We start from the raw sequence: 13,529 nt of genomic DNA on the forward strand, positions 1-13,529 counted from the left end.
GCAGATATTTTGGGGAAAGTTTCATTCCTCACTACTATGAGCTGAATAAAGGGCATGAAATCCACACTCAACGCCAAGTATATTTATAATAATAATAATAATACAGGTACCTACTGAGAAGGTCCATAAGAAGGCAACTGTACCAAAAGGAATTATTGTGAAAATAAGAAATATTTGCAGGGGGCACTAATTTTTAGTCCTCGTTCTAGGTGCCATGTTACCAAGTCCACCCCTGCCCAAGGCAACCCAAAGCAATTTACACCCCTGAAACCCCCATAGATACATTAAAACCAGGCTGGGGGTGGGGAGGAATACATTAAAAACATCCCACCCATTTCTAAAAGGGATATACATATATATAGGCATCCGTCTGTGTCAGAAGACAATAGAGGTGTGTGTCTTCTGAGGTGAGGTCGAACTGTGTAAATTATGTTCTTAATATTGTACACTGTCCTGTGATCTTTGGACAAAGGGTGGTATATAAATAGAAATAATAATAATAATAATAATAATAATAATAATAGCTAGACCAGAAGTTGGGCAACCAGACTGCACTTCTACATCAGACGTTATGAGGAAGTCTCTATATAGGCCTATAACAGGCATAGGCAAACTCGGCCCTCCAGATGTTTTGGGACTACAATTCCCATCATCCCTGACCACTGGTCCTGCTAGCTAGGGATGGTGGGAGTTGTAGTCCCAAAACAGGTGGAGGAGGGCAGAGTTCGCCTATGCCTGGTGTTACCCCCAGGAGCACTGGGCGGCTTCCAACAAATTAAAACAGAGTATCAAGGTATCAAGTTACAAGGTTTCAAGGAGATTCCAACTAAACATCAGGAAGTTGACATTTTGGAAGGTCGGATAGTTACAATGGAATGGTCTCGGTGGTGGGGCGCACATTTTTATTGTTACTTATTTATGATTATTACTTTGTCAAAATAAAAAATATTATTACTTTGTCAAAATTAAAAAAGGTGTGTGTTTTTTTAAAAAAGTTGTTCGACAGCGGAAGAAACACCCTCGTGAGGTTTCGGGCTCTCCTTCCTTGGAGGTTTCGAAGCAGAGGTCGGGTGCCCATCTGTTCTGGATGCTTGCGTTCGGAATTCCTGCATCGCAGAGGGGTGGACTAGATGACTTTGGGTACCCCTCTTCCAACTCTACAATTCGATCGTTCTACGATTGTCCAGGCTTTCAGCCTTTTCGCAGCTGCCGGGGGTCGAGCCTGCGACGCCCCGGTTGCTCTATCCACAAGACTGGTGGGCTTTCCCCCAGTTTCGCCCCTGCGCGCGCGCGCGCCCGTCCGCTCAAACCGGGAATTTCCTCTCCCTTCCCGTGACGACAGCAAGAGCATGCAAGCGTCACGTGAGCACGGCGGGGAGAAAGTACACTTCGGCGTGCAAAGCTGCAGCAAGCCTCCTCTCTCCCTAACACGCTTTCCAAGAAAAACCCAAAAATGCCCGCTTTCAACCTCTCCAAAGAAGCAGTCGTCGGGACTGCAGCGCTGGGGGTGGTTGCTGTTGCTGGATTCCTAATAGGTAAGATCCTGAGACTAAGATCCCTTTGTCCTCTGAGTCCACCTTGGAAGCAGGATCCGCGTGGGCGCCGCCCTGTTGCGCGTTCGCCAGCGGCCCCACGGCTTGTTGCGCGCGTGACCCGGGCGAGGGTGGAGTCGTGGGTGGGCTGGGTGGCAGGAGGGGCAACCCAAACCCTAATGAGCTCATTAGGGTTTAGGGTTGGGGCAAGCCCCAGTCTCCCTTTAACAGGACGAACTGAGGGAGTTCAGGATGCTGACACTATGTGAGGCTCAAAAGAAAAAGGTAAAGGACCCCTGGATGGTTAAGTCCAGTCAAAGGTGACTACGGGGTATGGCGCTCATCTTGCTTTCAGGCTGAAGGAGCCAGCGTTTGTCCACAGACAGCTTTCCAGGTCCTGTGGCCAGCATGACTAAACCACTTCTGGCGCAACAGGACACCGTGACGGAAACCAGAGCGCATGGAAACGCCATTTACCTTCCCGCCATAGCGGTACCTATTTATCTACTTGCACTGGCATGCTTTCTTTTTAAAAAATGTGTTTTTATTAAATATTTTCTTTACAAAAGTATGTGCAATGTCTCTTTTTTCAAGTAACTTTTTTTTACAGATCAGTTTCATTTGTTGAGACATTAGAAAGAAAAGGGGGAAAGAGGTGGAGGGGGGAAAGGTGAGTGGGGGTGGGGGTCAGGTGGCAATGTTTCTATTTTACTTAATATATGTGGGGTTTTGTGTTAGGGTCGCTTGTGCAGGTTCTCTGCTGTTCACTTGTGTTCCTTTGTGGTGAGAGAGGTTGGGGTTGGCCTAGGGTGCGGTTGTTTGTTTGTGGTTGGCTGTGTTGGTCTTTGTTTTCATGTGTGAGTGGGGTGGGTGGGTGTTTTGGATCAGGTTAGCCATACTGATTTGTATGCTGTTGGTGGATTTTTGTCATTGTCTTGTTGGGCTGTGTGTGTTATAAAGGGGAGCCATACTGGGGTGAAGGCCTCTTCTTCTATTTGTCCCCGTGTCAGTTTCAGTTTATTGGTTAATTTTTCTAGTAAGGCTGTTTCCCATACTATTTGGTACCATTGGTCCATGCTTACTCCTGACCAGTGGCGTAGCGTGGGTTGTCAGCACCCGGGGCAAGGCAAGTAATTTGCGCCCCCCGCTGCACTGTCCCTCCCCCAGATAGTCCCTCGCTCTCTCTCCACACTGCACGCCTGGCACCACCCCCCTCCACAGTGGGCGGCGACCCGTCGGCTTGGATCGGATTCGCACAGTCAGCACTGCAGTGAGAGAGAGTGAGTGAGCCAGGTAGGGGCAGAGAGCTGCGAGTGCGAGCGCCCCCCCCCCTCGATGTTGCGCCCTGTGCGGCCGGGCCCCCCCTGCACCCCCCACGCTACGCCACTGCTCCTGACAGGTCTCTCCAGTGTTGAAGTTCACTGGCATGCTTTCAAACTGCTAGGTTAGCAGGAGCTGGGACAGAGCAATGGGAGCTCACCCCATCACGGGGATTTGAACCGCCAAATCTTCTGATTGGCAAGTCCAAGAGGCTCAGTGGTTTAGACCACAGCGCCACCCACATTCCTTGTATTCTCGAATGAACGTTTTTTTGAAGCAGAACGTCTGACACAGCTTCCAATTGAGTGCAGGAAGCTCCTGCAGCCAATTAGAAGACATTCCTTGGTTTTCAAATGGTTTTGGGAGTCATAGAATCATAGAGTTGGAAGAGACCACAAGGGCCATCGAGTCCAACCCCCTGCCAAGCAGGAAACACCATCAGAGCACTCCTGACATATGGTTGTCAAGCCTCTGCTTAAAGACCTCCAATGAAGGAGACTCCACCACACTCCTTGGCAGCAAATTCCACTGTCGAACAGCTCTTACTGTCAGGAAGTTCTTCCTAATGTTTAGGTAGAATCTTCTTTCTTGTAGTCGAATGGACTCCCGGAACAGATTAAGTTCGAGAACCAAGGTACCACTGTATAGTGTAACAGCCCTCCTGTTCAAGGCTGGATGGAGGCTGGGAAAAGGACATGATAGCAGAGTTTCACTGTAGTGCAATGGTGCACTGTTCGGTTTGGGGGGCTGTGGAAAATTCATGTTGTGGCAATCTACATGCTCCCAGTCCTGTGATGCCCTTCTATAGGAAAGAGGGTGGGGCACAGCCTTGATCTCTACTACCCCTGTCCTAGGGCTCTTGTGCTTTGATGTACACATTGAGTTTGGGATGAGCTTTACCGTTAACTTCCATGAAGAAGATAGGCCTGTAAATAGGCAGATCTGCTTCCACCATTGACGTGAACGGGGAAACCCTTAGGTGCAAGCGAGTGATGTGTGCATGCAGCCCCACCAGAAATCTTTGGAAGCTTACGGGTTTGTATGCTTGTCTTATTTCTTTCCCAAAAGGCAGAAGATATTCAAGCCTTCCCTTTGGAACTCCCAAAAGCCGTTTCAAAGGGAAAAACAGCCCATTACTGCAGTACGTACTGGATCACTCCTTGAGGGAGCACCCAGCTTTGAAGAAGCTAAGATTGGTAAGTATGTCTTTCTACTGGGTCTATCTTCCCGACTTCAGCTCTCACATAAGTGCCCCGTTCAGAGTCCACTTAGGAACTTGCTCGTGCCCAGAACTGGGTTTTGTCTTCTCCATGAGATGATAAGGATAGACATCCCAGAAAAAATATATGGTTGTTTATTTTCTGCAATGGTTTCATTTCGCATCAGAACCGTGTTGTCTCAAGGAAAAGGTATATGGGGCCCACAATGAAACCCACAAGCTCCGCCCCATGATAATTCCCATATAGCCTTCTAAAAAACAATAGAATACAGTGGTGCCTCGCAAGACGAAATTAATTCGTTCTGCGAGTTTTTTCGTTCTACAAGTCTTTTCGTCTTGCGAAGCACCGCTGTGTATTGACGGTTTCCCATAGGAATGCATTGGCGGTTTAAAAAAAAAAAGGCACAAGACGTTTCGTCTTGCGGAGCAAGCCCATAGGGAAATCCGTCTTGCGAAGCAACTCAGAAAACGGAAAACTCTTTCGTCTTGCGAGTTTTCCGTCTTCCGAGGCATTCGTCTTGCGAGGTACCACTGTATCAGTAAAGACCAGGACCCGCCTTTCCCCCTGTAAATGTGGCCATGCTGGGTTCCATTGCGAGTGGAGGTGGCTGACTGAATGCTGACTCAAGACAAGAGAGAGAGATGCTCAGTTAGGTTTCTCCCCAACCTGCTAGTCTTGTTTGCGGAGGAATTTAGCTTTTGCTTTCCTGAGAGAACTATGCAGTGGCGTAGAGTGGGTTGTCAGCACCCGGGGCAAGGCAAGTAATTTGTACCCCCTAACCCGGTAGGGGCAGAGAGCTGCGAGTGCGAGCGTGCCCCCCCCCCCAGATGTTGCGGCCGCCCCCCCTCCCCGCACCCCCACGCTACGCCACTGGAACTTTGCATCATGTGAACACCAGGCTGTGTTCCTCTGAAGTGGTACTGCTAAGCCGCAGTGAGAAGTAGGCCGTGAACTCAATTCTAAATACCCTTGCAATTCTAAATAGCCCTATTTAATGCAACAAGAGTGCCTGGCGTGCCCTGGTCCACGGCTAAATGACTAAACAACATAAAATGCAACAAGGCTGACCTATAGGTACTTTCTAGGAGCTTGTGATATTCATTGTAGTGAATATTAATTCATGTAACCACTGGTGGAGGAAGAGGGGTGGGGGGGAGCACACCACCCCAGCAGTGTGATCCCGGTGGGGCACCATTGCGGCTGCCCCCCCCTGCCTGCGCTGGGCGTGCTACGCCCCCAGGATGCCCTGCCGCCGCTGCTCTCCGCCCCCTGGTGCCGGAGCATGAAGTTCCGCTACTGCACGTAACAGTTTTGAAAATGTGTATCCCTGTGTTACCTGTCTGTTCAGTGGTGGATCAATAGTCTCCCCGCTCCCCTGCTATTCAGTGTATAGCCTTTACAATTATTATTGTGATTGTTATTATTCGTCAGAGTTATCGGTTGCTTTTTCTTTGCTAAAGGCAACTCAAATGACTTACAGCCAAAGACTTTATGTAGAAGCAGGGCTTTTTTTCAGCCGGAACTTGCCCAAACTCAGGTGGCCACCATTGCCATTCTAAGAGAACAAGGGTGACATTCATGGAGAGTTCCGGCACCTCTTTTTCTAGAAAAAAAAATAGCACTGTGCAGAAGGTTATTGCCATTTCTCTGGTCATGCAGATGGAGAAATCAGCCAAAGTCAAATTGTGTTCACATGCACAAATAGAAGAAGAAGAAGAAGAGTTTGGATTTGATATCCCGCCTTTCACTCCCTTTAAGGAGTCTCAAAGCGGCTAACATTCTCCTTTCCCTTCCTCCCCCACAACAAACACTCTGTGAGGTGAGTGGGGCTGAGAGACTTCAAAGAAGTGTGACTGGCCCAAGGTCACCCAGCAGCTGCATGTGGAGGAGCGGAGACGTGAACCCGGTTCCCCAGATTACGAGACTACCGCTCTTAACCACTACACCACACTGGCTCTCCATAGCCCCCACCCCCCATAATAACTTATAGCACTGGTTACTGATCAGTAAGTTAGCAACTTGTAACAAGCAGATGTTCTTTTCTAGGTTACTTGGAACCTTCCCAATAAAAATATGATGGTGTCTATTGACGAGGCCCAGCTTTTGGCCAACCTGGCGAGGCTGATCAAAGCAAAGAAGGTCATTGAAGTAGGTAAGTCATTCTGTTTATGCAGGGATGGCTCCAGAATGATCTGTAGGCTGAATTGCAGGATCTGTGGGTCATGTGGCTGTTGCCTGCTAATCACATCTGGAAGAGAAGTGACCTTATGTCCACTGGAAGTCTGGCATCCAGTCACTTACTTTCTTTTTGGAAAAAAACATTCCTTGAATTTCAAAATAAAAATAAAAAAATCCACATAAAAATTCCAGTGCATTAGAGGGAGTGTGTCAACATCCCATCCTATTTTCCATGACGTTTTTCTTATCTCCCCTGTGCTGCATCCTGTCTTCCCTCTTTTTTAACATAGTCATAACGCAATAATCTTTCATTCTTTCTGTTGCTGATAGTTTGAAACCTGCTGGCGGTTCTTCGTGCTATAGTATTTCTTCAAATAATCTGAAAAAGGTTTCCATTCGTCAAAATAAAAAATACCAGTCATCATTAGGGTCTCGTATTTTAGCTGTTAGCTTGGCTGATTCAACATAGCCCGTTACTTTGCTTAGCATCCAACCACTTTCTAGTTTCTGTTCTTTGGCTTGACTCTAAAGATCCCCGTGTTCTTTTCAGGCTGTGGACTGAGGCATAGGAACAAATACTCCCAATTCTGCAACAAACGTTTGTTCTTTTAGAATTTCTGTGGCTTTCTCAGCATTCAATCCCTGGCCATCCACCTAAAAAACGTTGCATTGGTTTCTCCAAAGAATGCTGTCTCCTGCCTGAACCCTGTGTGAATTATCCTAGCTTCTTTGAGCTGAGCTGGCCAGGGCAATGTTGAATGGAAGCCTAGCATTGAGCAGGCTGCAACCTCTTAGGCCAACCATTCTGAGAAGTTTTATTTTCCCAGGAAGTGGCTTCCGAACTGCGCTGCGTCCCAGACCATATTGTAGTCCCAAACTTGCCACAGCTCCTGCAAATATACATTGGCTGCGGTTAGATTGCTCTGAGCGTTGTGAAGTCGCAAGGGCAAACACTATAAATAAGTAAGCATTGAATAATTGCATTTCAGGGCTTAATCCACGGTCAAGAGCACCATTCTGAGCTGCTTACAGGAAGGGCACGGCAGGGCCAAATGAGAGACAAGCAAAGTCTCCCGGGCTGCATGGGTGGAAAAAACACTTGGCACGCAAGTTTCAGTTGGGCCGCCTCTGCCACCATCTCCACTTCTGCATTAGTTACTAGAGACTGTGACATAATTCGGGGTGGGGCAGAGAAGAGCAATTTGTGGGGTTTGCAGAGACATCCCAAGCATCCATGCAGGATTGGTCATTGGGCAAAGGACCAAGAGATTTGTGGAGCCTGCTTCTCCCCCCCCCCCCAACTGTAGCTGTCTCATGACACAATGGCATTCTCCAAATAGAACATGAAAATATTCAAAACCCTACCAGAGAAGAATGGCAGATCAAGTTGATGGATTATGCCGAAATGGCCAAAATGATCAGAAGAATCAGAAATCGGGAAGACCAAAAATTTAATAAGGAATGGGGAAATTTTACAATTTATCTTAAAAACCCTTGTAAACAGTTAAAATCGTTAGTAGGATTGGAATAACCCACCCAAGAGGCCAGGATATTATTTTTAATATTTTTCTCTCTCTGAAAACAAGTACTGAAGACATCCACAGTCTCTCATGCCTGGACGAGGTTGTGTTAAGATACCAGTTAATGGGATCTAGAACTCGTGGAACTCTCTGTGTCGCAGAAATAGGAACCAGGCTCTGACAACTGCCCGTAATTCCTGGTGTGTTTCAGGTGTCTTTACAGGGTACAATGCCTTAAACATGGCTCTGGTCATACCCGAGGATGGCAGAGTCGTCGCCTGCGATATAAGCGAAGATTATGCCAATATCGGAAAGCCAGTGTGGAAAGAGGTAAATGAGCTGTGCCGGCACACCCGAGGATTGGGAGACCTAAGAACTGGAGCTAAGCAATATATTACACGTGAGATCTGTCATTTCAGGCATTGGGTGTCTTAGTTTTTAACTCTGAATCAAATGCAGGGAAGTACGGATTTGGTTGGCACAGCTGGGCTTATAAGAGTATATAAACCTCTCCCCTTGATGCTGTTTCCTTCTATCTAAATCAGTGGTTCCTAGCCTTTTTTTTGGCCATGCCCCATCTAAGCATCTCTAAAATCCTGATTCCAGCCCCCCCCCCCCCCGGTGACATATAATTCTTATGGATAAATCACAAATTTCCTGAGGTATCTGAATTCCTGCTGATCACCAGTGCTCCGAGCAGGGGGCAATTCCACAACTGTTGACTGAGTGCTCCCAGAGCACTACTCCCCCTGAATGCGCCCAGTGTATTTTCTGTTTAGATAACCTTTTCTGTTTAGATAACCTCTCCATTGCCACCAGCTGACTGCTGTGTACATGCCAATTTTAATTTTAAAAATGTTTATGTCACAAAATACATTTATATACCGTCTATGAGGCCCCTAGGACCATAAAAAATGCAAAAAAAAAAAATAAATCACTGCTAATAACTCATTCTCGAATTGCCCCCCTTAAAAATCAAATTGCCCCACGTTGGGAACCACAGAGCTAAATCTTCTCCTCCCTCCCCCCTTCCCCCCCCGGCAAGCTGCTATTGGCCCTGTAGAAATACAACCGTCGAAGTGTTATTTGGGACTTACTCAGGTAACTGCTTGCGAAATAATGTTGCAGCCACTCCCTAGCAATAATGGCTACATTGCCAGTAACTGATGCTGGCACCATTAGCGTTCCGCAAGGTACAGAATGCCTGCAGTCACCATTTCACAAATGCAAAAGTATCTTTATGCTCCATAAGTGATGCCACTGTGACGCATTGGTTTGAAATCTTTGCTCTAGCTAGTAAAGATAAAGGACCCCTGGATGGTTAAGTCCACTCAAAGGCGAATATGGGGTTGCGGCACTCGTCTCGCTTTCAGTCTGAGGGAGCCGGCATTTGTCTGCAGACAGCTTTCCGGGTCATGTGGCCAGCAGGACTAAACTGCTTCTGGTGCAACGGGACACTGTGACAGAAACCAGAGCGCACGGAAATGCCGTTTACCTTCCCACCGCAGCAGTATCTATTTATCTACTTGCACTGGCATGCTTTCAAACTGCTAGGTTGGCAGGAGCTGGGACAGAGCAACGGGAGCTCACTCCATTGCAGGGATTCGAACCGCCAACTTTCTGATCGGCTAGCCCAAGAGGCTCAGTGGTTTAGACCACAGCGCCACCCGCGTCCAAATGTTGCATTCCGTCTTAGGGCATTGGACACGATCTTGCCGGATGTCAAATCCTGTTTTAAATCCTCCCTCTTACCTTCAATGGAAGAGATTGAAACATATGCTTGATGCTTTTCTCGAAATATGAGGACTTTCTCCCCTTTTCTGCACGTACATAGTGCAATATTTTTTTATCTGAAACAGGTTCTCACCCACTTCCAAGTGTATCCATGGCATATGGTTGCATGGCATAGGTGCCTAAGAGGGCAGGAGTGGCCAAGCTGGCGCCACTCAGATCCTGTTAAACTCCAGCACCTTCAGCCATGAGGGCAATTCTCAGGGATGCTGGGACTTGTAGTTCAGCAATATCTGCCACAGGGCATTGCCTCTGACATGGCGCTATTTTTGTAGATTTTGTTGTGTTCTGAAAGCCGAGCATTCCCATCTTGTAACAGCCAAAGAAAGAAAAAACCTGCTTATCTCATCAGAGGAGTTAGTGGCTTCTTCCTCCTGCTCCTCCTCCAATAATTAAATAAGTAGAAATTAAAAAGCAAAGAAAAAAGGGTGCGCCATTTCCTTGCCCTGTCATGCCCCACAATTTTTTTTGTAAGGGGAAATGTGGATATAACTTATATCAACTACCAGCCAACTGGCTTCCATTTGGCAGCCTTCTCTGTGTTTTCACGTTCATCCCTGAAACAAAGTGATTTCAGAATTTTTGACTTTGGCGGTTTGCCTAAGATGGCTGGAGAAAGGACCGAGGAGGTGATGGTTTGTAGCCTCCAGCTAAGCCAAAGCTGAACCACTCAGCTTTTATTTCCACCACCTCTCTGTTTTTCCTCTCAACTCTGATTTCCCAAATCCAGGGATTTAGTATATGCCGTAAACAACCACCCACCTGGTCAGTTGTGGCAAAAAGGAAACTTTGCAGAAGTTGGAGTTTTTAGGCCACAAACGATGTATATAGGTGGCGCATGAAGCTTGCTTTGGGTTAGTAACACTTGTGGAGAGTGGTTTAATGTTCCACGTAATCTTCCCAGTACTCCAATTCACAGACCAGATGAAGACCTCTTAACCTTGGCCTTCAAGCAGAGCAAATGATATCCAATGAAATGGATAAATTACATATGAAAAGACATTGATTTGGTCAGGCCTTCTGTCTCAAAATCACCTATAGTACAGTCGTACCTTGGATCCCGAATGCCCTGGAACTCGGGACGTTTTGGCTCCCAAATGCCTCAAACCCGGAAGTCGTCGTTCCAGTTTGCGAATGTTCTTTTGGAACCCAAACATCTGATGGGACTTCCGCGGCTTCTGATTGGCTGCAAGAGCTTCCTGCAGCCAATCAGAAGCCACGATTTGGTTTTCAAACGTTTTGGAAGTTAAACTGACTTCTGGAACGGATTCCGTTTGACTTCCAGTGTACAACTGTATGCCTTTCCTAGGAAATAACCTTTTACCCCTCTCTCACTTCAGGCAAGAGTGGATCACAAAATTGACCTCCGGATAAAGCCGGCCATCCAAACACTAGGTATGTCAATAATGCCTGGAAATTATAGAATGTGCAGCTGAATTGTGACATGTCATAGTGGTTGAGAAGAGTAGATAACCAGTTTAGTGGTGTGTCAGGAGAGTGGCTTAAAAAGTGTTGTTTTTTCATAAAGGATGGTTTGCTTTTTGGTAGGCCCCTCACCTCTGAAATGTCAACTTACACAAAATCAAACAATATTATGGCCCAGCGCTATTGTACATTAGGCAATGCTAATGGGAGGAGTCTGCTAATTTCACTGAAACTGAACTGTCTTACAGATGTTTCCTATTTGAAATGAAATTGTCCTTTTTTTAATGTCTAGATGAACTTCTGGCAAATGGCGAAGCTGGGACATTTGACTTTGCTTTCATAGATGCTAACAAAGATGGCTACAACGATTACTATGAAAGATGCTTACAGCTCGTGAGAAAAGGAGGGATAATAGCAATTGATAATGTAAGCACAGCATGCTTCCTCAAGAAAGTCTCGTGGCAAATTAAAAGTTCTTAACAAATTCATTGGAGCATAGGTATTGGTGGAGCCTGTTTGACAATCAAATACTCAATCATTTCAAAGAATTCCAACAGATAATTTGATTATATGAACACTATAGAATCATTGAATTGTAGAGTTTTCGAAGAGGGGCACCCAGAGTCATCTAGTCCAACCCCCTAGGATGCAGGAATCTCAGCTAAAGCATCCATGACAGAGGGCCTTCCATCCTCTGCTTAGAAACCACCAAGGAAGAAGAGCCCACAACCTCGTAGAAGTCCGCTCAACTGTCAAAACAGCTCTTACTGTCAGCAAGCTCTTCCTGGTGTTTAGTCAAAATCTCCTTTCTTGTAACTTGAAGCCATTGCTACAGGCCCTGGCCTCCAGAGCACAAGGAAGCTAGCTTGTTCCATCTTCCATGTAACAGCCCTTTAGATATTTGGAGATGGCTGTCATATCTTTTCTCAGTTTCCTCTTCACCAAGCTGGAACATTCCCAATTCCTTCAACCATTCCTCATAAGGCTTGGCTTCCAGACCCTTGATCATCTTGGTCACCCTCCTCTGCACACGTTCCAGCTTGTCAATATTCTTGCATTGTGGTGCCCAGAACTAGACACATTATTCCAGTGTGGCCTTGACTTCCAGGTGTGGCAGAGTAGAGCAGGAGTATGACTTCCCTTGATCTGGACACTAGACTTTTGTTGACGCATAGCATCCAGATCAAGGGAAGTCATAGAAGCCACTCCTTTATTTTTGGGTGACAGCTTTAAAGTGATAGGCCCTCAGTCACATGAGTATGTTTTACGGGGAAAATACTGGCGGTGGCGGACAGAGGGCACATATTATGCCTTTACTAACAGGAAGGAAAGGAGGAGAAGGGGCAAAGCATTTGGAACTTTGTTGGAAAGGGAATTATCTCTTGTATCTTTAAAAAATCTCAGTTACTATTAGTCAATTTGTACTGGGGGGAAAAGACTAAAGTACAGTCCCTTGTTTGGGAGTAAGACTGCTTGACTCAACTTATGATTGAAGATTGAAATATAGAGGGCCTTCTCAGTGGTGGCGCCCGCCCTGTGGAATGCCCTCCCATCAGATGTCAAGGAAATAAACAACTATCTGACTTTTAGAAGACATCTGATGGCAGCCCTGTTCAGGGAAGTTTTTAATGTTTGGTGTTTTATCGTGTTTTAATATTCTGTTGGGAGCCGCCCAGAGTGGCTGGGGAAACCCAATCTGATGGGTGGGATATAAATATATCGTCGTCATTAGATGGCTTAAATCTGATTTTCAGAGCTGCAGACTACACTTTTCAAGGAGTATTTTGGTAAATGGGCTGTTTGTTTCAAATCTGGTGGTACATTGGTCAGACTCCAATGTCAGGCCCTAGGCATATATGGAAATAAATATTGATAAAACAGAATGAAATATATGTAAATATAAAAGGTGCGCTGTGCTGTGTTTTTCTTGTAAAAATAAGTATACGTTTTCTCTCCCCTGCCCTCCCCACCCTTTCTAATAGGTTTTGTGGTCGGGGAGAGTCCTTAAGCCAGCCAAAGATGACCTAGATGGCCAGCACCTCCATCAGTTGAATGAGAAGATCTTCCGTGATCCGCGAGTGAATATTAGCATGCTCACCATTGGCGATGGGGTGACGTTGGCATTTAAGCTGTAGAAGAGAAGCCCAGATGCTGTAGATGGGCTGGGCCCTCTAATCATGGGAACATTGAAGATGAAATGATGTATATTTCTGAACTTGTCTCAATAAAATAGCCTAGACTTGAAATCAGCAACTGACATAGACAAGTTCCTTCTTTTCTCTATCGCAGTCACGGCTGAAAATCATGGAGGGGGCAGGAAAACTGTATTTTGCATGTTCTCAGTGGGGGGGGGGACCAAAAATTCCTATTTTCACATGCAAAATCATACAATGAAAATAAGCTTCAAAATACCCAAGGTGTTTCCAGGACACATTGGACACCAGTTGCTTAAACGAGCAGTTCATGTTGGGAGGTGAGTGAACTGCTTCAGTCTTCATATGGTTGAAAGCTCTGAAGCATAGAAAATTGCATGTTGGGAAGGG

The 13,529-nt window shown here is 46.2% G+C and overlaps 1 protein-coding gene and 1 long non-coding RNA gene across 2 annotated transcripts; one reads left to right on the forward strand and one right to left on the reverse strand.

Annotated features, from left to right (window-relative positions):
• Positions 1-1,356: 1,356 nt before the first annotated feature.
• Positions 1,357-13,235, forward strand: COMTD1 (catechol-O-methyltransferase domain containing 1). The gene is made up of 7 exons (XM_083440602.1): positions 1,357-1,535; positions 3,921-4,048; positions 6,119-6,224; positions 7,982-8,100; positions 10,902-10,956; positions 11,279-11,412; positions 12,969-13,235. Exons 1-7 carry the CDS (start codon positions 1,454-1,456, stop codon positions 13,119-13,121), a joined length of 777 nt encoding a protein of 258 aa, XP_083296728.1. The 5' UTR covers positions 1,357-1,453; the 3' UTR covers positions 13,122-13,235.
• Positions 6,417-10,895, reverse strand: LOC310677572. The gene is made up of 2 exons (XR_014511289.1): positions 10,614-10,895; positions 6,417-7,140 (listed from the first exon to the last, which is right to left on the reverse strand). It is a non-coding gene; the product is annotated as an uncharacterized lncRNA (long non-coding RNA).
• Positions 13,236-13,529: the final 294 nt, after the last annotated feature.

The sequence above is a fragment of the Podarcis tiliguerta genome, assembly GCF_965153285.1.
Source record: "Podarcis tiliguerta genome assembly, chromosome: 5".
NCBI lineage: Eukaryota > Metazoa > Chordata > Lepidosauria > Squamata > Lacertidae > Podarcis > Podarcis tiliguerta.